The following is a 19128-nucleotide window of genomic DNA, read 5'->3' as shown; positions in this document are numbered from 1 at the left end:
GAAACTTTAGTTTGATATATTTTTTGTTTGAAAATACATTTTATGAACTCGGTTGAAACATACATGTCGTTTGGTGATGGGGTGGGCAGTTTTCCATCTGGATCACGGCAGTAAGCCAAATTGAATGTACTAGAGCACAGTTCAGTCACCGCATCGTTCCTAGGCATACTGTCAAGCAGTTTATAAGTACTTGTTGCCTTCACTTTTGCGAGGAACTGGTAACTTCTCTACATGCCAGAGCAGAGGTACAGTGTGAAGGACTGTAGAAAGGATTTCATGATCAATCACAACGAAAATGACTGGCACCATCTGGGAATAGAACCCAGATCGCTGAATCTCTGTCTAACGCTCTACCCATTTAGTTAATATGATGGCTGTACATGTAATTAATTGATCAGTTAGCAATATGTATTTGTAAAGTCAAGGAAATGAAGTGTTTAAGTTTGAGATTGGAATATTAAAATATGACCAGAAAAAATTGAATTAATTGAATACCAACAATATTATTTCTATTATTTTTAATTTTCAGATTGTTTATCCAGAGGACAAATTTATTTTCTCGGATCTTGATTTAGCGCCGTATGATCTGGAACGAGAGATGGGAGCCTATCCATATGCTATAGTGAGAGTGGATTACACCCTTGTAGATCCTGCCTCTCCTAGTATGTAGTCATTTTAGGTGTAAAGTAGGGACCTTTATGGTCCATTGGTTAGAAATACTGATTTTCAAACACATTATTCACTAACCACTGTTGGTTTGAACTTTTCTAAGGACATTAAATGTTGGAAAGCTTAGCAACTCTATTGTTGAAGTTTGTTGGTACTATGTACATGTATGTTTGTGTTTTATTTTCTTACTGATTGCAAAGTCAATGATCAGATGTATTCAAAAAGTAATCATAAATGCCAACAAATTACAGAGCTGAAATTAAATTAATTAAGATATATGTAATCAAATTTAGGTCAGTAATTGAATACATCTGATTACTTGTGATTTAGTTACAGGTGATTACAATTACGTTAAAAGATTACCCCACCTCCGACTTAAAATATAGTAAGAGAATAAAACTTGTATTCCTGTACAGGTTAAGAAAGTTAGTCACTTATCTGAACCATCTTTTTTTCTGTTGTTGTTTCGGCAATTAGTACTTTAGTATTTTGTATGGAAGTCAAAGTACTACTTTGCTGATATTTTGCTACTTTTATAACAAATAATTGTACATTCATCGCAACTTTCTTCAGGTAACAAGCATCTAACATGCTCTAAAACCATCATTTGATTGCTAACAAATTCATGTGTTTTCCCTTTCTAAAGAAGTAAAAAATTATTTGTTATGGGGCATAATGTGCCTTTAACAATAGACAATTACCAGTCAATTGTTTAGTTTGTACATTGTACAATAAAAATGCATTTCGTTGATGACCTGTCAATTTGTCCTATACAGAAAACAAGAAGGTGATTCCAGTAGGGTGGGCAAGAATTCCTTTGTTTCAACGGCAGCATGTCCATGGTGCAACGTCAGTGACCTCCATTGATATAAAGTGGGACCTTCAAGATGGGGAACGAGTCTATGACCTTCATCCTGGAGAAATTCCTGACACCCTTATCTCTACCCAGCCAGTGACTCCACTAGAAGGTGGTCAACCCCAGGAAGGTGAGACATGTATATTAACTGTGAATGGACTTTTTTGGCTTTGGATTGTCAATTAGATTGACTTTGATTTCAGAATATGAAGTAAAAAAGTATAGATTCAGGTCAGTTTTGTAATTATATTTAAGTTTTTATCAGACTTATAGTAGTAAACTATTGAAACTTTTTTATAGATTTTAAATTGTATTTATTGATAAATTTTTAAGGCAGTTGATGCCAAGTCAGTTACTCATCAAGTATATTTTCAAGTCCCTTTACCTACTTCAAATTAATTCAATTAAGGAAGCTGTCAACATGGCTTATTGTAGGTCTTTGGCTCAAACCAGTTGCTCACTTAAACATGAAGTAATGCACAGAAGGGCAATTGTATAAAGACGAATCATTTCTAGGCAATCTGTCTGAATTTTATCTTGTCCTATGAACACAGACCATATTGTCTTGAAAAGTTATGATGTTTCATCATTTGATAATGTTTATTGGTTTATTTCAGGTGCTATTCTCGGATATAATTCCAAATTAACATTGATGGTCTTTGACCCAAAGAATGAGCCTCAGGGTAAATTTAAGGCTTCTTTACCCCCACAGATGCCCCCTACAGATACAAGAAAGCCGACACCCATCCCATCTCCCAGGTTTGTATGTTAAGGAACGTATTACATGTACTATAATTTTCTAAAATATTTCAAAGAGTAGTAAATAAAACAAGATCTCTCAAGATTGACAAATTTATCATTTATGTAAGATTTAGGACCTAAACTTGTGTATTGTTTAAAAAAGATTTACTGTACTTTTTGTAGGCATTCTTTTGATCAATGTATTGCAATTTTATCAAATTAAGAACTTATAATTATATAATATTGCTGATAAATTTGGGCCGTTTTGTTGAATATTTTATTTTCTTGTTTTTGACACTCTCAATAAATTTGACTTTGCTACCTGACATTTGTTTATATTAGATTGAAAGTTGCTATATATGATACATATTCTCATATCAGTTTGACCTGAAATGAAAAAAAGAAGATTGAATAAACTACATTTAATGACACAATCAAATAATTTATTTTGAAATTTTTATTCCTTACATATGTTTTGCTTATTGATATACATAAAATAAATACCTTTTTCAGACAACCTACACCAGTAAAGACTCCCACGCCAGTAAATCCAACACCTGCTCCTCCATCAAGAACATTAAATGATGAACCATGGGTACCTCATAAGAAAGAATTGACAAGAGCAGATCCCAAACCTACTGGTCTGAGAGACCCTATAGATCTGTATATAGACAGTGTTAGGTTCATTCCTGATAATGCCACTGTAATAAAGGTAAGGTGATGCTACGTTGTTTAGTTTTTAAATGTTCAATTTCCATTGATTTTGTGTGAATGGAAATAAAAAAAAAAGTGTCATCACATGTTGAATTGTTATTAACAGAGGAACACAATTTTAGTTTTGTCTATTTTGAAGAAAAGCTCGAGCTGTTATGATAGTTGCAGTGTTGTTGTCATGCAAAAACTTCAATTTAGCCCATTTTTCAAGCATTTAAAAATTATCAACATGAAATTTGAACTACTTGCTAATCAGAACAAAATGCAATTGTTAAACAAAGGGCATGATTCTGAAAGCTGTATTTTTGGAGTAATCCCCCTTATTAACACTTAAATATTTTGTCAAAATTGGTTATTTATACAAAATTGGTTATTTACATTTGTTGCCTGTAACAGACAAACACAAATGACCATCATATGTTTATATAATATGATATGTATTTATACATAGGTGACTGGAAGAGTTTTAAGAACTGGCTCAGTTGGAAATGTAGAAGACATTTTAGTGTTACCTGACCTTAACAGCTCGGCACGCAGTCCGACGTTTACATATCGTCTCACTATCAATATGGAGAAGAAAGAAGCAGACGCAGGGATGCTGGCATTCCTCAGAGTGTATTCTGTTGACATTGTTGGTGATACAATAGGTGTTGTAGGAAGTTGTCTAGTACCATTCTTTGATACTAAAAAGGTTGGTAATACTGTATAGAATGTAATTTTATAACATTTTCCAAGAGTTTTTATTATTATTTGATGCCGGGTAAAATTCCCTACATGTTATGGTCCATATGGCTTACCATTTTCTGTAATTTCTTTAACATTTCTTTCTGGTTGGTTCTTATATACCTGCATATTTTAAGAAATGACTTATATTTTTTCAAAGACAATGGAACCCCTGCTAATATGCTGAATTTGTATGCTGTACTTGTCCTGAAATTTAAAAATAGAGTAACCAACAGTTAAGTACATAGACTTCAAGGATGTTAAAGCTGACCTGGCTATATACTGATGGTATTGACTTTTTGTTATTGTATAGAGCCGTGTTAAACTATAATCATAATATAGGCTGGCCAGGCTCTACACTGGTGGTAAGGCTATCATTGTCATTGTGAGCATGCATAGGGCTAATGAGTTAGACATTATCACATACCCATGCTGTTTTTTTAACCCCATAGTAATGGTATGGTATGGTCTTGCATAAATTTAATGTGACCTTACTTGCATTATATAAACATAGCATTTCTCTATAGGCATGTCAATGAAAAAGTGGTTCATTTTAGCTCTACTTTTAAGAAAAAAATGGAGCTTTTGTCATGACCCTTTCATGGCATTTGCTAATATTTTTTGTTGATTTTTCCAATTTCTCAAAGTGTTCATGTAGGTTCATTACTTAATTTATTTGATTAATTCAGTAAATTCAGTATTGAACCCACACTCATACAATAAGTTTTGAACCTACACTCATTCAATATTTAAAAAATATATGAAATTTTCTATTTATCAGAAACTGCGTGTTGGAGGTTACCAGTATAGGTTACACAATGGCATGCCGGTGCTGGCCCAGCCAACTGGGATATCGGGGATCAAACCTACTGATCTGGACACTATACCCACTATGCCAGGTTCATCTATGTTGGTGAGGATCATGCCACATACAGAGGTTAGCTAGAAGTCAAGATGTTTATAATTAGAAGTTACATACATATGATTAAAGTCATTCTAATGAATTAACTCAAGATCAGTACCCAAGAATAATCCTAGCTTAGTGGTTAAGGTATCTACCTTTCAACCGCCTCCGTGGTGGAGGGGTTAGAGTCGATGACTTCTAATCCAGTTACCTCTCTGGCGTGGGTTCGATCCCCGGGAGATGCTTTGGTAGTTTAGCACGGAGGAAGGTAGTATAGTACTGGTGTAACTCTCCAGGAACGATGGTTAGGAAACTACCCGCCTATATGACTGAAATACTGTCTGGAAAAGGCGTAAAATGAAACAAACAAACAATCTACCTTTCAACCTAGGGCTTGTTTGATGGAGGTCACAGCCATGTTTTGTTACATAACACCTGACCTCCAGATTATATAACTTATTTTCTGAGTTTGGTCTCGAAATCTCAGCATTTTCATTGGTCAGTGTAAATTCTGTGCTCCTTTCTGACCAATCAAATAACTGAGATCTGAGTTTGAGATCAACACATTTCTTAATAATCTTTACCCAGTACTTGTAAGCTCCTGGAAACGGCTTCTTGAGTCATTAAATTAATCTGAAAGTTTTCTTTACAGTTAAGCAAAAAAAGAAATAATCTAAGAAATCATATCTTTAGTAAAAGAGAATCGTAATGTTGACAAATCTTTTCATTACATTTACCCAAATTTATTTTGTATTAGGGACAAGCACCGTATCCCCAGTACTCATCAGGATATTTTGAGTCTTCAACGTGTCAACCCTCGGCTTCTGAGTACCGGATATTCCGGAGTTATAATGAACACATGGCGTACCCATCATCTGTGAGGGAAATGATACAGAGGATCATGGAGACTGATGGACTACAATCTCACGGTCAGTTTATACTTAAACATTTCTCATGATCAGTTTATACTTAATATTTCTCATGGTCAGTTTATACTCAATATTTCTCATGGTCAGTTTATACTTAATATTTCTCATGGTCAGTTTATACTTGAATATTTCTCATGGTCAGTTTATACTTGAATATTTCTCATGGTCAGTTTATACTTAATATTTCTCATGGTCAGTTTATACTTAATATTTCTCATGGTCAGTTTATACTTGAATATTTCTCATGGTCAGTTTATACTTAATATTTCTCATGGTCAGTTTATACTTGAATATTTCTCATGGTCAGTTTATACTAAATATTTCTCATGGTCAGTTTTTACTTAATATTTCTCATGGTCAGTTTATACTTGAATATTTCTCATGGTCAGTTTTTACTTGAATATTTCTCATGGTCAGTTTATACTTAATATTTCTCATGGTCAGTTTATACTTGAATATTTCTCATGGTCAGTTTATACTTAATATTTCTCATGGTCAGTTTATACTTGAATATTTCTCATGGTCAGTTTATACTTAATATTTCTCATGGTCAGTTTATACTTGAATATTTCTCATTGTCAGTTTATACTTGAATATTTCTCATGGTCAGGTTATTATTGAATATTTCTCATGGTCAGTTTATACTTGAATATTTCTCATGGTCAGTTTATACTTAATATTTCTCATGGTCAGTTTATACTTGAATATTTCTCATTGTCAGTTTATACTTGAATATTTCTCATGGTCAGGTTATTATTGAATATTTCTCATGGTCAGTTTATACTTGAATATTTCACTGAATTTGTAGCGGAGAATGATTTAAGCTGATATAAGGGGCTGTTTAGCATGCTCTCTGTAACATAGTGTCCAATGTTATAAAGAATTTTTCTAAGTTCATACTCAGATCTTAGGTATTTGATTTGTCTTTAACATACCTGTGTCCAATTAATTAATGAGTACATTAAATATTTATTAAAGAATTACAGACATTTACCAAAAGATTTAATTGACACAGTTGATTTTCAAATTTGGGTATGAAATGCAGGATTAGTAATGTAATCATACAGGATGAGTAAAATTTAGCAAACAACAACTTATTCACTAGACCACCATTCACAATAGGTTATATTATGGATTTTGATAAATATTGTTTATCTTTAAAGATTATTATTTAAAATTACTATGAATTATTTGGAATTTTATTTTTGAAAATTTATTTATAGTTAATGTGTAGTTTAATAGACAAATAAGCGATAAGAACACCGGCTTTGCAGATTTTATTTTTCATTTCTTTTCATTCAGTTGTTAAGATTATAAAAAAAATGCTTTGTAAATATGGTGAATATACATGATGATAGTTATATGAACTGTATAACATGGCTGTTTTATTATCACTTTTATTATATGTAAGAAATATAAAGAAAATTACACATCTTATTACAGGGAAATCAGATACAGAGTTGTTGGACTGGTTACAGAATAGATTAGATATCCGTCAACATCTGACACCAGGGCGTCCAGCCGGAGATCTGTCTCTCCTACGATGTGTTCGATATAAACTCAAGATGGGCCTTAAAGTGAAAATAAACAAGGTGTATGGGATGCCAGGTAAAGATATACATGTTCCTGTAATTTTTGCTATGAGCTTTTCTGCTTATCAATATTGCCATTTTCACCTGACTAAGAAACTATTGGAGGAAATAAAGTAAAATTTAAAGTAAACTTTTTTTCACTTTGTTATTTGAATTTTTTTTCTAGACAAAGTGAAAAGAAATGTTTGTTTCACGTTTTCAGATCAGCATTACTATGTAAAAGTTGTAAATTTATGCATATAAAAATGCATGTTAGAGGTTAGTAGATAGATTGATACTATGTAATTCTTTGTTCTTGTTATACATGTTATAGCTACACTAAAACTACAGTTGTCACATCTGAAAGTTACAAGTTTGTTATGAACTTATAATGTTTGGTGATATTTCAGAGGGAGTGTACATCCAGTGTTTTGGGCGTGTTGCACCTGGAGCTAAGGTTTTGAGTATGGATCCTACAGCTGAAGGGTTTGGTGGCGAGGAAAAGTTTGTTACTCTCAAACACAACTTTGACAGCTTCCAGAGTGCCCAGGAATGGACAGATGACCCCACTGTAATATATATTAATTATTTGTGAAAAACATAACCTCTGAATATGAGAGCTTGTATAGAAAATATGTCAATACAGATGTCATTATTTTCCATTTTGTGCATTTTAGACTTTCTATCACGATTCAAGCAATAATTATGTAAATCTGCTTGTGTCTCAATAAACAGGCACATCTGTATCCTAATTTAAAGAGGGGTTTTCACCAGCAGTTCTGATTTTGGTGATAAATGGAAAAATGAGGGTAACTTCAGATACATGTATTTTTCTTCTTAAAAGACCTTTATTAAAGACATGTAAACAATCCAAGAAAAAAAGGTCATGATGCTGACCTATAGAGATCAATGTAACTCAACATATCCATTGGTAAATTGCAAATTTCATTTGTGAATCAACCAATCAGCTATTAAAGTTTATTCTCAATATTAAGATAAAGTATTTGTTGTGCAAAACTTTCAGTAAGATGTTTAGTACCACTCAAGATTATCATAGCTCCTATAACTTTATGTGTTACATCATTACAGCATCTGCATCCATTCTATGACCAGAACTCATGTCTGGTGATACAACTGTTTGGGTTAGAGGTACAATACCATCCTAAACCTGACCATAGAGAACCTGGTACTGTTACAGATATCAAGGGGAACGAACTCTCCCTGGAGGACGAAGCACGCATCATTGGATGGGCTGTTCTGCCAATGTTTGAAGGGTGAGTTAATAGATGTACTGAAACTTTATTTGCTATACATTTCATCATTACTTTGTAGTTAAATTACATCTTTCATTTTATAAACTTTTATCTTGTCTACGGTATTCTATGCATTACTTTGTTTCTTTCAATGATATTTTACTTTTTAATTAGAGGGCAGATCTTTTGTTTTGAATTTTCTTTTCTCTTTGTTTCTGAAGAAAAAACTTCCTCTTTAGTTAAGTTTATAATAAATTGTATGGAAAGGTATTAGAAATTAAGAGATTTTTTTTCAGGAAGCTATGTGATACGATGTGCTCAAGTGAAATAATTTTTTCTTCTTTTGCTAATATAATTGTGAACAGATAAAAATAGAGAGATAACTTGTATACTGTATCAGCTTATAAGTTGGAGAGTAAAAAAGGGAATAAAAGAAATTTTTAGTTTAGAGTAAGCACTGCAAAGAATTTTTTGTGTGATTTTAAAGGATTTCTTTTTATGTTTGTTTTTGTTTGAAATTATGTCAGTTATAACATGAATAAGTATTAACTCTTAAAGGGGTAGCAGTAAAAATAATAGGACTATGCCACCAGTTTTAAGTGAAGCCAGTTTGCTTATCTGGCTCTATACCTGTTTGTTGCTCTATTTGATTTTTGTTTATTTGTACACAAACTTATGGAATAGTCCAAATTCATATAAGGACTTGTTCAAAAATGACAGGATAAATTTTTTAACAGAGCAGGTTTTGAGCATTTTACTGTTGAGCTTTTGTTTATTGATCAACATTTTGTTGACTTTGAATACATACTACATCAGATTTTGTTAAAATGATTACTGGTAAAAATATGTTACAAAATGATCATCCGTCATACATATACTCTTGAGTCACCAGTTTTCGTGATGTTAAGTGCATTAATGCAGACAATAAATTAATGAAAACCAAAATCAATTTTCTTACTGTTCATAAAACAATGTATAGGCAAAGATTTCACAAAAAATGTTTTATTGGTTATTATAATTATTTGCTAGTCTTATCTATAAGAAAAAAATTATTATAGTTTATATTTATCATACACCTATAAAAGATAATATTAAATTTTACAGAAATAAATTTGGCTCTGTCCCATGGTAAGATAAGAACACAAGATGTTGATTAGAGTGTTCATTTTGTTATTGTGTGTTGTAAAATAGATACACTGTTTGAAGGAAATCTTCTTGCTGTCACATAGATAAACTATTTTATATTATAAAACTTTATTTATATGACAAACTATTTGACCTTTTTCTGTAGTCATATATAGTTGTAACACTATTTCTCTCAGTCTTCTTTCTTCTTTATAATCAATAACTACATGTTAAATTTGAATGAATCATCTCCTGGTTTGAATAAAGGAATCTATTTTTAGCCAAAAAGCAGGGCTATCATACTTATGTTTAGTGTCGGTATTAACAGATAGTAAAGGTTATACATTCATCTTCATATCTCATTATCCCCTGCAGGTTTTCACTAGAAATATGATGTCTTTTGCATCAAAATTATGAATTTTTGATGATCAATAATCTTGCATGGATTCTGAACAAAATCTTATTTGTAAATTCCTACATGATATTGCTATCAAGCACTGAGAATATAAGAGTGCTGGAAGTTTTAATGATGCATACAGCACAGCATCTACAGGTTGACTCTCTGTTGAGCGCTGTCCTTTCCCTAGCCATTTTGGGGAAAAATTACCTTGCCCAGTTTGGGAAATTTTGTGTGGCAAACTTGTAATATTGCTTAATTGGGAAAAATATTTGGTACCTTTTGAAACCTCCTTCATGCTGTTTTGGCAGAGTATTTTGAACTGTGCAAAACTGTTTATTCTAGCCAATGCAAATATCATTTAAAGCATGAAGAACACATTAATAACTGACAATGAAATGTGTGCAAACATCTGTCTGATACTATACTGGAATGTACTCCAGCAAATTTGTCAGTTTTGATATCAAAAATTTTAGTTTCATTAGGAATTTTTTTCAAAGATTGGGAAAAAATAAGCATATTTGCCATTGGGAATGGGTCTGGTAATCTGACCGGTAGTGACCCTGGGAAAAGGCATGCAGAGCATTAACCTCTGTACATCAAAAGTAAGAATTTACAATTAAGTTAACCTCTCACTAGAGTAACACCTCTCATCTTCATCTGCAGAGGTTACAGTATATGTTTTATATGTTATACACAGAATTTATTTCATTTGAAATATTTTTCAGTTCTCATTTCTTTCTTTTTTAAAAAAAGATAATAGAATAGTTCAATTCTTATAATGGTTGTTTAATGGCATGCAATTATGTTTACACAATGTAGTTGGATTTTCTATTTATAGTAAAATGTAGTTTTATGGTTTGATATCATTTTGTTGTCTACACTGTATCATTCATATGACTCAATGTTACAGTTACCATTTATAGAAAGATAAATGGTAACAGAGAATTATGTTAAAAAGATACCAAAATAACTCCTGACATAGATTTTTGTCAGATTATAAAAACCCAAAATAATGTTTTTAAAGCAGCATGCCTCCAGATCCATGCTAATTTCGATGAAAATTTTGAAAATGTATTTCAAAGTAAAATATTGTGCAAATGGCACTTACAATCACTGTAAATTACCAAAAAGAGTTTAAAAATGCAAAAATAGCATTTACTGTGTTAGTCATGCAGTAGAAATATTGTAATAAATACGGCAGTCGTTAATCACACATGAAATGTAAATTACCACTTGAATCTTTATACTTTTCTTCAAATCTTAATTAATACATTTTGCTCAAGTTTAATTTTCTTGAAATATTTTTGCTCATCTGGAGGCACGTAGCTTTTAATGTCACAGGATAGATTAATATTCTTTACTTCTGCATATTTTACATATTATAATTAGGGTTTCATAATCGGACAAAACTCATAATCGATCATCGAAAATAATCGAACCACCCTTTTTGATCAATCATCGATTATATAATCGAAACATTTACTATAACAAAGTAAATATGTACAATGTTCATATCATGCTTTAATATTTATAAGAATTCCATTTCCATGTAACCACCACTTTATCAACTGAAATAAATTAGTTTATTAATAAAGATATACATTGCTCATCCTTGAGTAAAATATTTTTATCAAATAAATTCGTTAAAATCTATGAAATTATTATGTCTCACTTCCAAAAAGCAATGAACAAACTATGTATGGGAACAAGTTAAGTTGGTCCTTTCTTAACAAAACTGCCATTTTTTTTTATAATGACACTATATATTGATATTGCAACCACCTTTAGTGTGTAGAATAATTCTATACATAACATATCTTCTTTGTGTGAAGTCAAAACATTTTTATATTTACAAATAGACTGTGTAGCAATTTCAATATTCTTTAATGTCAAATCTGAGCATAGTATACCTTTAAACTAGCATGCCTCACAGTCATCTATTAACTCCATGGTCACAAGTATACATGTACTTTCATATTCAATTGAATAAAAATTATTGTTTCAACCAAAGCTGGCTTTAATTTAGTGTTGTTATAATACAGTGAGTCACTTAAGTAACAGCAAGAAAATAAATTACCGATAATCGATTATTAAACTTTGTAATCGATCATCGCTGATCGGTTCTATAAACGATCAATTTTCGATTATACTCGATCATCGTTTAATCCCTAATTATAATTCACAAGATTTATTTATATTACTTTATTCTGCATACATCACAAATTATGAATCATAAGATAGATTTATATGTCACATTGGATAGCTCACATAATAGATTTATAATGCTTACTTCTTGCATAATTATGCTACAAATTATGGATCACAATATAGATTTATGTTCCTTAAGTCTGCATATGTCACACATTATAGTTCACAAGATATAAATGTATTTGTATGTCTTCTTTCTGCATATGTAACAAATTATACTAACCAGTGAAATACTGAGTTTTATTTGTGTGATAAAATCCATATCATCCACAATATATCACCCACAGTGTTGGTGATATAGGTTTCCAGAACTAAAAGTTTCTTACATCTGTTTTGAACAGGGTTGTACTGTGCTTTTTGGGGCATTTTTGTTGGAATGTGTCTCATCTAATCTCAAAATATGCAAATAAAGTGCTAGTAATGTTTACAAGGCACTGTTTTATGGATTTTAACAGAATGTAAGGTTTTGGCAAGTTTAGTTAAATGACAAATTGTTTTGTCCAAATTGAAGATGGACAGGTCCAAGATATCTAGCATGGTAAAAGTAATATAACTTATTTTGATATGTCTTTATGTGACTTCATATCTCCAATAATTATTACATAAAAGTAATTTTTTTTTCAGGAACTCAGTACTGGTAGGAAATCATCATGTTCCAGTGTTTAAAGGGAAACCATCAGCTGAGATCCTACAGCAACTGACCATGTTACCATGTGAACAGGTCCTGCAACAACAGAACTGGACCGCAAGGACTAAATATGTATGATAATTTTTACTATATCCCCAGTTTCTTGTAATGTAACTAACGATAAAAAAGAAATGTTGTCATCTTATTGCTCTTTGTTTTGTTTACTTGATCTATGTTCATTTTTTAGTCTTTTTTTTTGGGGGGGGGGGGGGGGGGGGGGGGGGGTCACATGACGACTTTCCAGCTTTATTGGCGGAAGAAGTCCTCAGGTGTCCCTCAGTGCATTATTTCACACCTGAGTAGAACCATGGATGTTTTGCAGCAAATGACATTATTGCTAGCTGGATATCTTCTTCGTATGAAAAAAATCCAGTCCTATAATGGTGCAAGTTGTTCGAAGTCAACAGTCTGAACCACGTGGTCATGGATGCCCAGTGACTATTTTTCTGTCTGTCCATTTGTGCCAAAGGGTCACAACCACTTTTCCAGACTTGTTTGACAGTATGATATTATATAATTAAAAAATGTTGATTTAACTCACATTTGAAACGTTTTTTTATGTACAGAATGCAGGCAGTATGGACCTAACACTGTGGGATGCTCACTTTGATTATGATGACATACCAGAACTGCCTGTGAGTATTTTACATTAAACCTGCTTGTGGTGACTCATTCTAACCATGTGACCAGTGCAGACTAATATCAGCTGTCATTTGCGTACTGTATGATCATGGTCTGCACTATTCACTTTTCAGTGGGTATACAGTAAACTGCATATAACAATATTCAGGGGATGTCCAAATTTATATCATTATATCTGGATATCGTTTTATCCGAGAGGCACCAATTTGTAAACAAGAGTCGGGACCACGGTGACAGCATTGTTATATAGTTATAAGCAATATTGTTATTAGTGGAGTTTACTGTATTCTCTAAATCTTTACCCAAAATGCCTAATAGTTTCGTCTATATTGAAGATGTACGACATTTAGCTGAATAAGAGTTTAAACATTGTTATTGTGCTGTAGTCACTATAGTGTAATTTACCATTTTGTCTAATAAGTTACAAAATGCGATGTAAAATTTGCTATATAACCCAGGCAACTTGAGTTGTTGAGTTATTGGTCCGAAACCAATTTTACGTACAAGGTCAATGTGACTTAGACCCTTACATGCAATTGAAGTTTGTTGCTCATGATGTCTGAATTTAAGATCATATTGACACATTGTCCTGGTTAATTAAGGATAACTATTTGTTATTACAAAGATTTTCCAACAGAAAACTCTGGCTATTAGAGTGGTGAATGTTGGTGGCTAGGCATCAGGCATTATTTGTCAGGATTTTGTAAAATGAACAATTTTAGCAGAACTAAAAATTAATATTTTATGTTTTTAGGCTTTTGGACCTCAGTGGAGTTTTTTTTCATGTCTTGAATGTTATTATTCTTTTTCAGATCTATGAATATCTGTTAGAGCCAGTGGGTAAGTTAGCTGACTATCGCAAGGCTCGGAATCCAAGCTCCGGTAAGACAATGAACAATTTTGTTCTTGATGTGCTGGAAACCAAATACAAGAAGCAAGGTACCAATAACTCCATTTTCCAGAAAGAGCGAGGCTTCTTCCAAGAACTCATGGAAAAAACATTTTATGAGCTTATGGTAAGAAATATTTTTTTCTCAGTATTTACATAATCTAATGCCTAAACAAGTATACAAATGTATTAAATTTTCAAGTAAAAGTTGAAAATTCTTTTGGGGAAAAAGGTATAATAATCTCTAAATATTAGTGTTCCAAAGATCTGGTTGGTGGTTTGGCGATCGAAGAGGATGGGGAAATGCATAGGAAGATTTTTTAGCTCCTCTTTTCAAAGAAAAAACCCCCCAAAGCTTTCGTCGTCGGTGGGGTGTGTGTTGGTTAACTTTTTTGTTAATTAGTCACATTTCCTCAGAAACTATCAAAGCTATTCACTTCAAACTTGGTTTACATGTTTATTGTCATTAAATTATGTCATTTCAAATGAGATAATCCTAAAATTATTTCTTTTGCAAAGTCATGCCCCGATTTCTATGTTGCTTTTTATATAACTATCCAGCACTAAGAAAAGTGGAGTGCCCTGCCCACAGATAGGTCACACATTTTAGAATTATATCTATTGAATGAGTGTTTAGATATACATTGTATGTCACACATAATGAAGTATTTTATTGTTTTATAGATGTACATTGTCAGTATTGAGAGTCCATTACTGACCCCTGCGTGAGGTTAGGAGTTTCTAGGGTACCAAACGATTGTCTATGTGTGCCATACTTACTACCCTTATCACATGTTGTAATTAATGTTCACATTTTGTCAGTTTTATTTTCATTGTTTTTCAAATGAATTTGATTTCATTTTCATTTTACTTCACTCTTTATTTTAAAGGAAGGCATTTACATTGCTAATTCAGTTAAATTTGTTAATTTTAGTTTACACGAATTTGTTTTATTGGATTTTGTTGGACGCTATAAGCTTATTAAATTACTCTGAAACCGAAACTGGAAGCAACCAATACTAAGCAATGAGTGTATAGTTTCTTGATCACAGAAAGAACTACTTGCCACTGTTAATTTTGACTAGGGCAATGCCTGGATGATAATGTATTTTGCAGAATTATGCAAAATTTTAATTGCTTAATTTATAATATATATATATGTTTAAGGACAGTAAACATGAATATATGATAGTGATACATAAATTCTTACTTTGAAATGTTTTATGTGCTATTTTCTTTGTAAAAGTTCAATGTTTGTTGAATTAATTATTTTATCACTGTCATGATATTTGAAGTAATTCACAATGTTCATTTTTCACATTAACAAAATCCTTCCCATTCCATAATTCAATAGAATATATAATGCCCATTTAATATACACGTGTGCACCAAATTTTGCAATGTTATAGATTGGCAAGTTGTCTTTATTATCCTAGCTTTGTCCTTCATTTGCTACATTAATGTCTACGTTATGGAATGCCACATATGCCCAAATCATTTCATATGTTTATGTATGTCACAAACAAAAGATATGATAATGTAAAATTAAATTTCAAAAAAAGGAAAATTTAAATCTTGTAAATATACACTGCAAAAAAACAAAAAACAAAACAAAATCTTTCCCGTTATAAACTGGCAAACTTATAATAAAAATGATGAAGAGATGAACAATATGTACCACAGTTATTTACAAAAGGGGCTAGATTTAATACTTAATCAAACTTGATCAACTATTTACAGGCTTTTTATATATTTATATTTCATATTGGTAATAACTTTAACAATTTCATTTTTTTGTATATTTCAGGAAAGTGCATTGATGACATCTGGATATGGTCCGTTGTAAAGTATATGTTATATACAGTATCAGAATCATCTCATCTGTATTCCATGGATTTAAATTCATTGTAGACAACATTTTGTTCATTGATACAATTTTAATACAAAGTGTTCCATGGATATAGTCTATTATATTACTTGTTTTCTATGGACACATTTTATTTAATACAATAGATTCAATGGATATACGGGACATATTTTCTGTGGAAACTATCAATCATTGATCGCAAATATTCCATGAATACAGCCTTTTGGCATTTGTTCCATAGATACAGGCCATTTGGGTACACTTCTTTGTAAAACCCACCACAGCCAAATATGACTTACAACATGTGAAAAAGATAACAAAATATTACAACAATTCTACATTATTGCAAACATCATTTATGAAATAAGAATTTCACAATTGTTTCCTTTTATTTCTTTTTTTAGCTCACCTGTCACAAAGTGACAGGGTGAGCTTTTGTGATCGCTTTTCGTCCGGCGTCCGTCCGTCCGTCCGTCGTCCGTCCGTCGTCCGTCCGTAAACTTTTGCTTTAAATGACATCTCCTCATAAACCACTGAGCCAATTTCATCCAAACTTCACAGGAATGTTCCTTTGGTGGTCACCTTAAAAAATTGTTCAAAGAATTTAATTCCATGCAGAACTCTGGTTGCCATGGCAACCGAAAGAAAAATCTTTAAATATCTTCTTTTAAACAACCTTAAGAGCTAGAGCTTAGATATTTGGCATGAAACATGTTCTAATGGGTGTCTACCAAGTTTGTTCAAATAAAAGCCCTGGGGTCAAAATTGGCCCCGCCCCGGGGGGTCATTGATTTTCCCTATATGCATATAGTAAAAACTTTAAAAATCTTCTTTTAAAGAACTGTATGAGCTAGGCTAAGATATTTGGCATGGAACATCTTCTAGTGAGTGTCTACCAAGTTTGTTCAAATAAAAGCCCTGGGTCAAAATTGGCCCCGCCCCCGGGGGGTCATTGATTTTTCCTATATGCATATAGTAAAAACTTAAAAAAATCTTCTTTTAAAGAACTGTAAGAGCTAGAGCTTAGATATTTGGCATGAAACATCTTCTAGTGAATGTCTACCAAGTTTGTTCAAATAAAAGCCCTGGGATCAAAATTGGCCCCACCCCAGGGCGTCATTGATTTTCCCTATATGCATAAAGTAAAAACTTAAAAAATCTTCTTTTAAAGAACCCAAAGAGCTAGAGCTTAGATATTTGGCATGAAACATCTTCTAGTGAATGTCTACCAAGTTTGTTCAAATAAAAGCCCTGGGGACAAAATTGGCCCCGCCCTGGGGGGTAATTGATTTTCCCTATATGCATATAGTAAAAACTTAAAAAATCTTCTTTTAAAGAATCGTAAGAGCTAGAACTTAGATGTTTGGCATGAAACATCTTCTAGTGAATGTCTACCAAGTTTGTTCAAATAAAAGCCCTGGGGTCAAAATTGGCCCCTCCCCAGGGGGTCATTGATTTTCCTTATATGCATATAGTAAAAACTTATAAAATCTTCTTTTAAAGAACCCAAAGAGCTAGAGCTAAGATATTTAGCATGAGACATGTTCTAATGGGTGTCTACCAAGTATGTTCAAATAAAAGCCCTGGGGTCAAAACTGGCCCCGCCCCGGGGGTCATTGATTTTCCTTATATACATAGCAAAAACTTAAAAATCTTCTTTGAAAAAACCCAAATAACTAGAGTTTAGATATTAAGCATGAAACATCTTTAAGTAAATATCTACAAAGTTTGTTCAAATAAAAGCCCAGGGGTCAAAACTGGCCCTGCCCGAGGGGTGTCATTGTTTTTAACTATATGTGTATAGTAAAAACTTAAAAAATCTTCTTTTAAAAAACCCAATGAGCTAGAACTTAGATGTTTTGCATGAAACATCTTCTTATGGGTGTCTACCAAGTCTGTTCAAATAAAAGCCCTTGGGTAAAAATTGGCCCGGGGGGGGGCTATATACAGGTGAGCGACCTGAGGGCCATCATGGCCCTCTTGTTTAATTACACTGATTGTTGTCAACATACGATGAGTCCATCCAAATACATGGTTGTTTATTTGTAGATTACTCATTTTTGTTTTGTTAGTTAATTATCATCTGAAAGTCAGTCATGTCCTACATAGTTTATGTATAATCTTAGTTTTATCTTCAAACAACTGTCTCTCTTATTGTAAACATGAACATGATTTTTACCAAAATTTCATGCATTTTAAAAATTTTAGTACGTTTATCATATGTTTACGTTTATCATATGTTTACGACATTATTTAGGCAATGGCTATGTATTCTAATGAAGCTGGTAATGACGTTAAAAAGTTGTGTAAAGAATATAAGATTTATAAAATGTTCATCATCTTGATGCACTATATTTACAAATATTTCAGCCAAAATATTAAAGAGTGTGCGCCAAACATTGTTACTAATTATGAACTGTTGTTACTTGTTTATATGGTTTATGGCTATTTATGGGGTAAGAAGCGGCTAGCATTTGATGCATAATGATTTGTACTTTTTAAAATAAATAGTGTTCGAAACAATCAGTGTTGCTTATGTATAACACCATGTCCTCTCCCTTTCAACTTTGTGAACTTTTTTAGTCTTTCCCTGGCGTAAGTTAAACGATGATCTGTACGTAAGTTAAACGATGATCTGTGCGTAAGTTAAACTATCGTCCGAATCTACATTTAATTAGCTCAATTTCCCAAAGTTTCTAGCAGAGAAGAACATATATTTTATTAGATTTGTACCAAAGGTACATCATCGTAACATATTTACAAAATTGATACATTTACATGTAATGTATAAAAAAAATGATAGTAGTAATAAATATAACATATAAAAAAAACTTAATAATAATAATAATAGAATCTATACAAGATACAAGAAAATTTATTTTACGTCGGATACATTTAAACAGAAAACACTAGCTCGTGAGCTATTTTCCGAGAAACAATAACTCATAC

General features: G+C 32.2%; 1 protein-coding gene across 4 annotated transcripts in view; it reads left to right on the top strand.

Moving 5' to 3' along the window:
- LOC132721368 (uncharacterized) overlaps positions 1 to 18702 on the top strand; it is a 34118-nt gene extending 15416 nt beyond the window's left edge. Inside the window, exons 15-30 of one of the 4 annotated variants that reach the window (XM_060705655.1) lie at positions 530 to 662; positions 1446 to 1655; positions 2143 to 2284; positions 2780 to 2978; positions 3432 to 3671; positions 4485 to 4640; positions 5365 to 5536; positions 6980 to 7144; positions 7518 to 7678; positions 8197 to 8381; positions 9465 to 9488; positions 12718 to 12853; positions 13348 to 13416; positions 14236 to 14439; positions 14997 to 15077; positions 16120 to 18702. In XM_060705655.1, the coding sequence (XP_060561638.1) occupies positions 530 to 662; positions 1446 to 1655; positions 2143 to 2284; positions 2780 to 2978; positions 3432 to 3671; positions 4485 to 4640; positions 5365 to 5536; positions 6980 to 7144; positions 7518 to 7678; positions 8197 to 8381; positions 9465 to 9488; positions 12718 to 12853; positions 13348 to 13416; positions 14236 to 14439; positions 14997 to 15041 (2241 nt within the window). In that variant the 3' untranslated portion in view covers positions 15042 to 15077; positions 16120 to 18702. The remainder of the gene's footprint in view (positions 1 to 529; positions 663 to 1445; positions 1656 to 2142; positions 2285 to 2779; positions 2979 to 3431; positions 3672 to 4484; positions 4641 to 5364; positions 5537 to 6979; positions 7145 to 7517; positions 7679 to 8196; positions 8382 to 9464; positions 9489 to 12717; positions 12854 to 13347; positions 13417 to 14235; positions 14440 to 14996; positions 15078 to 16119) is intronic. The other 3 variants (XM_060705658.1, XM_060705657.1, XM_060705659.1) reach the window with 3 other exon arrangements.
- Positions 18703 to 19128: the final 426 nt, after the last annotated feature.

The sequence above is a fragment of the Ruditapes philippinarum genome, unplaced genomic scaffold (genome assembly GCF_026571515.1).
Source record: "Ruditapes philippinarum isolate M1 unplaced genomic scaffold, ASM2657151v2 ctg197_1_1_1_1, whole genome shotgun sequence".
In the NCBI taxonomy this organism is placed as follows: Eukaryota; Metazoa; Mollusca; class Bivalvia; order Venerida; family Veneridae; genus Ruditapes; species Ruditapes philippinarum.
This window is presented reverse-complemented; position numbering and strand designations above follow the sequence as displayed.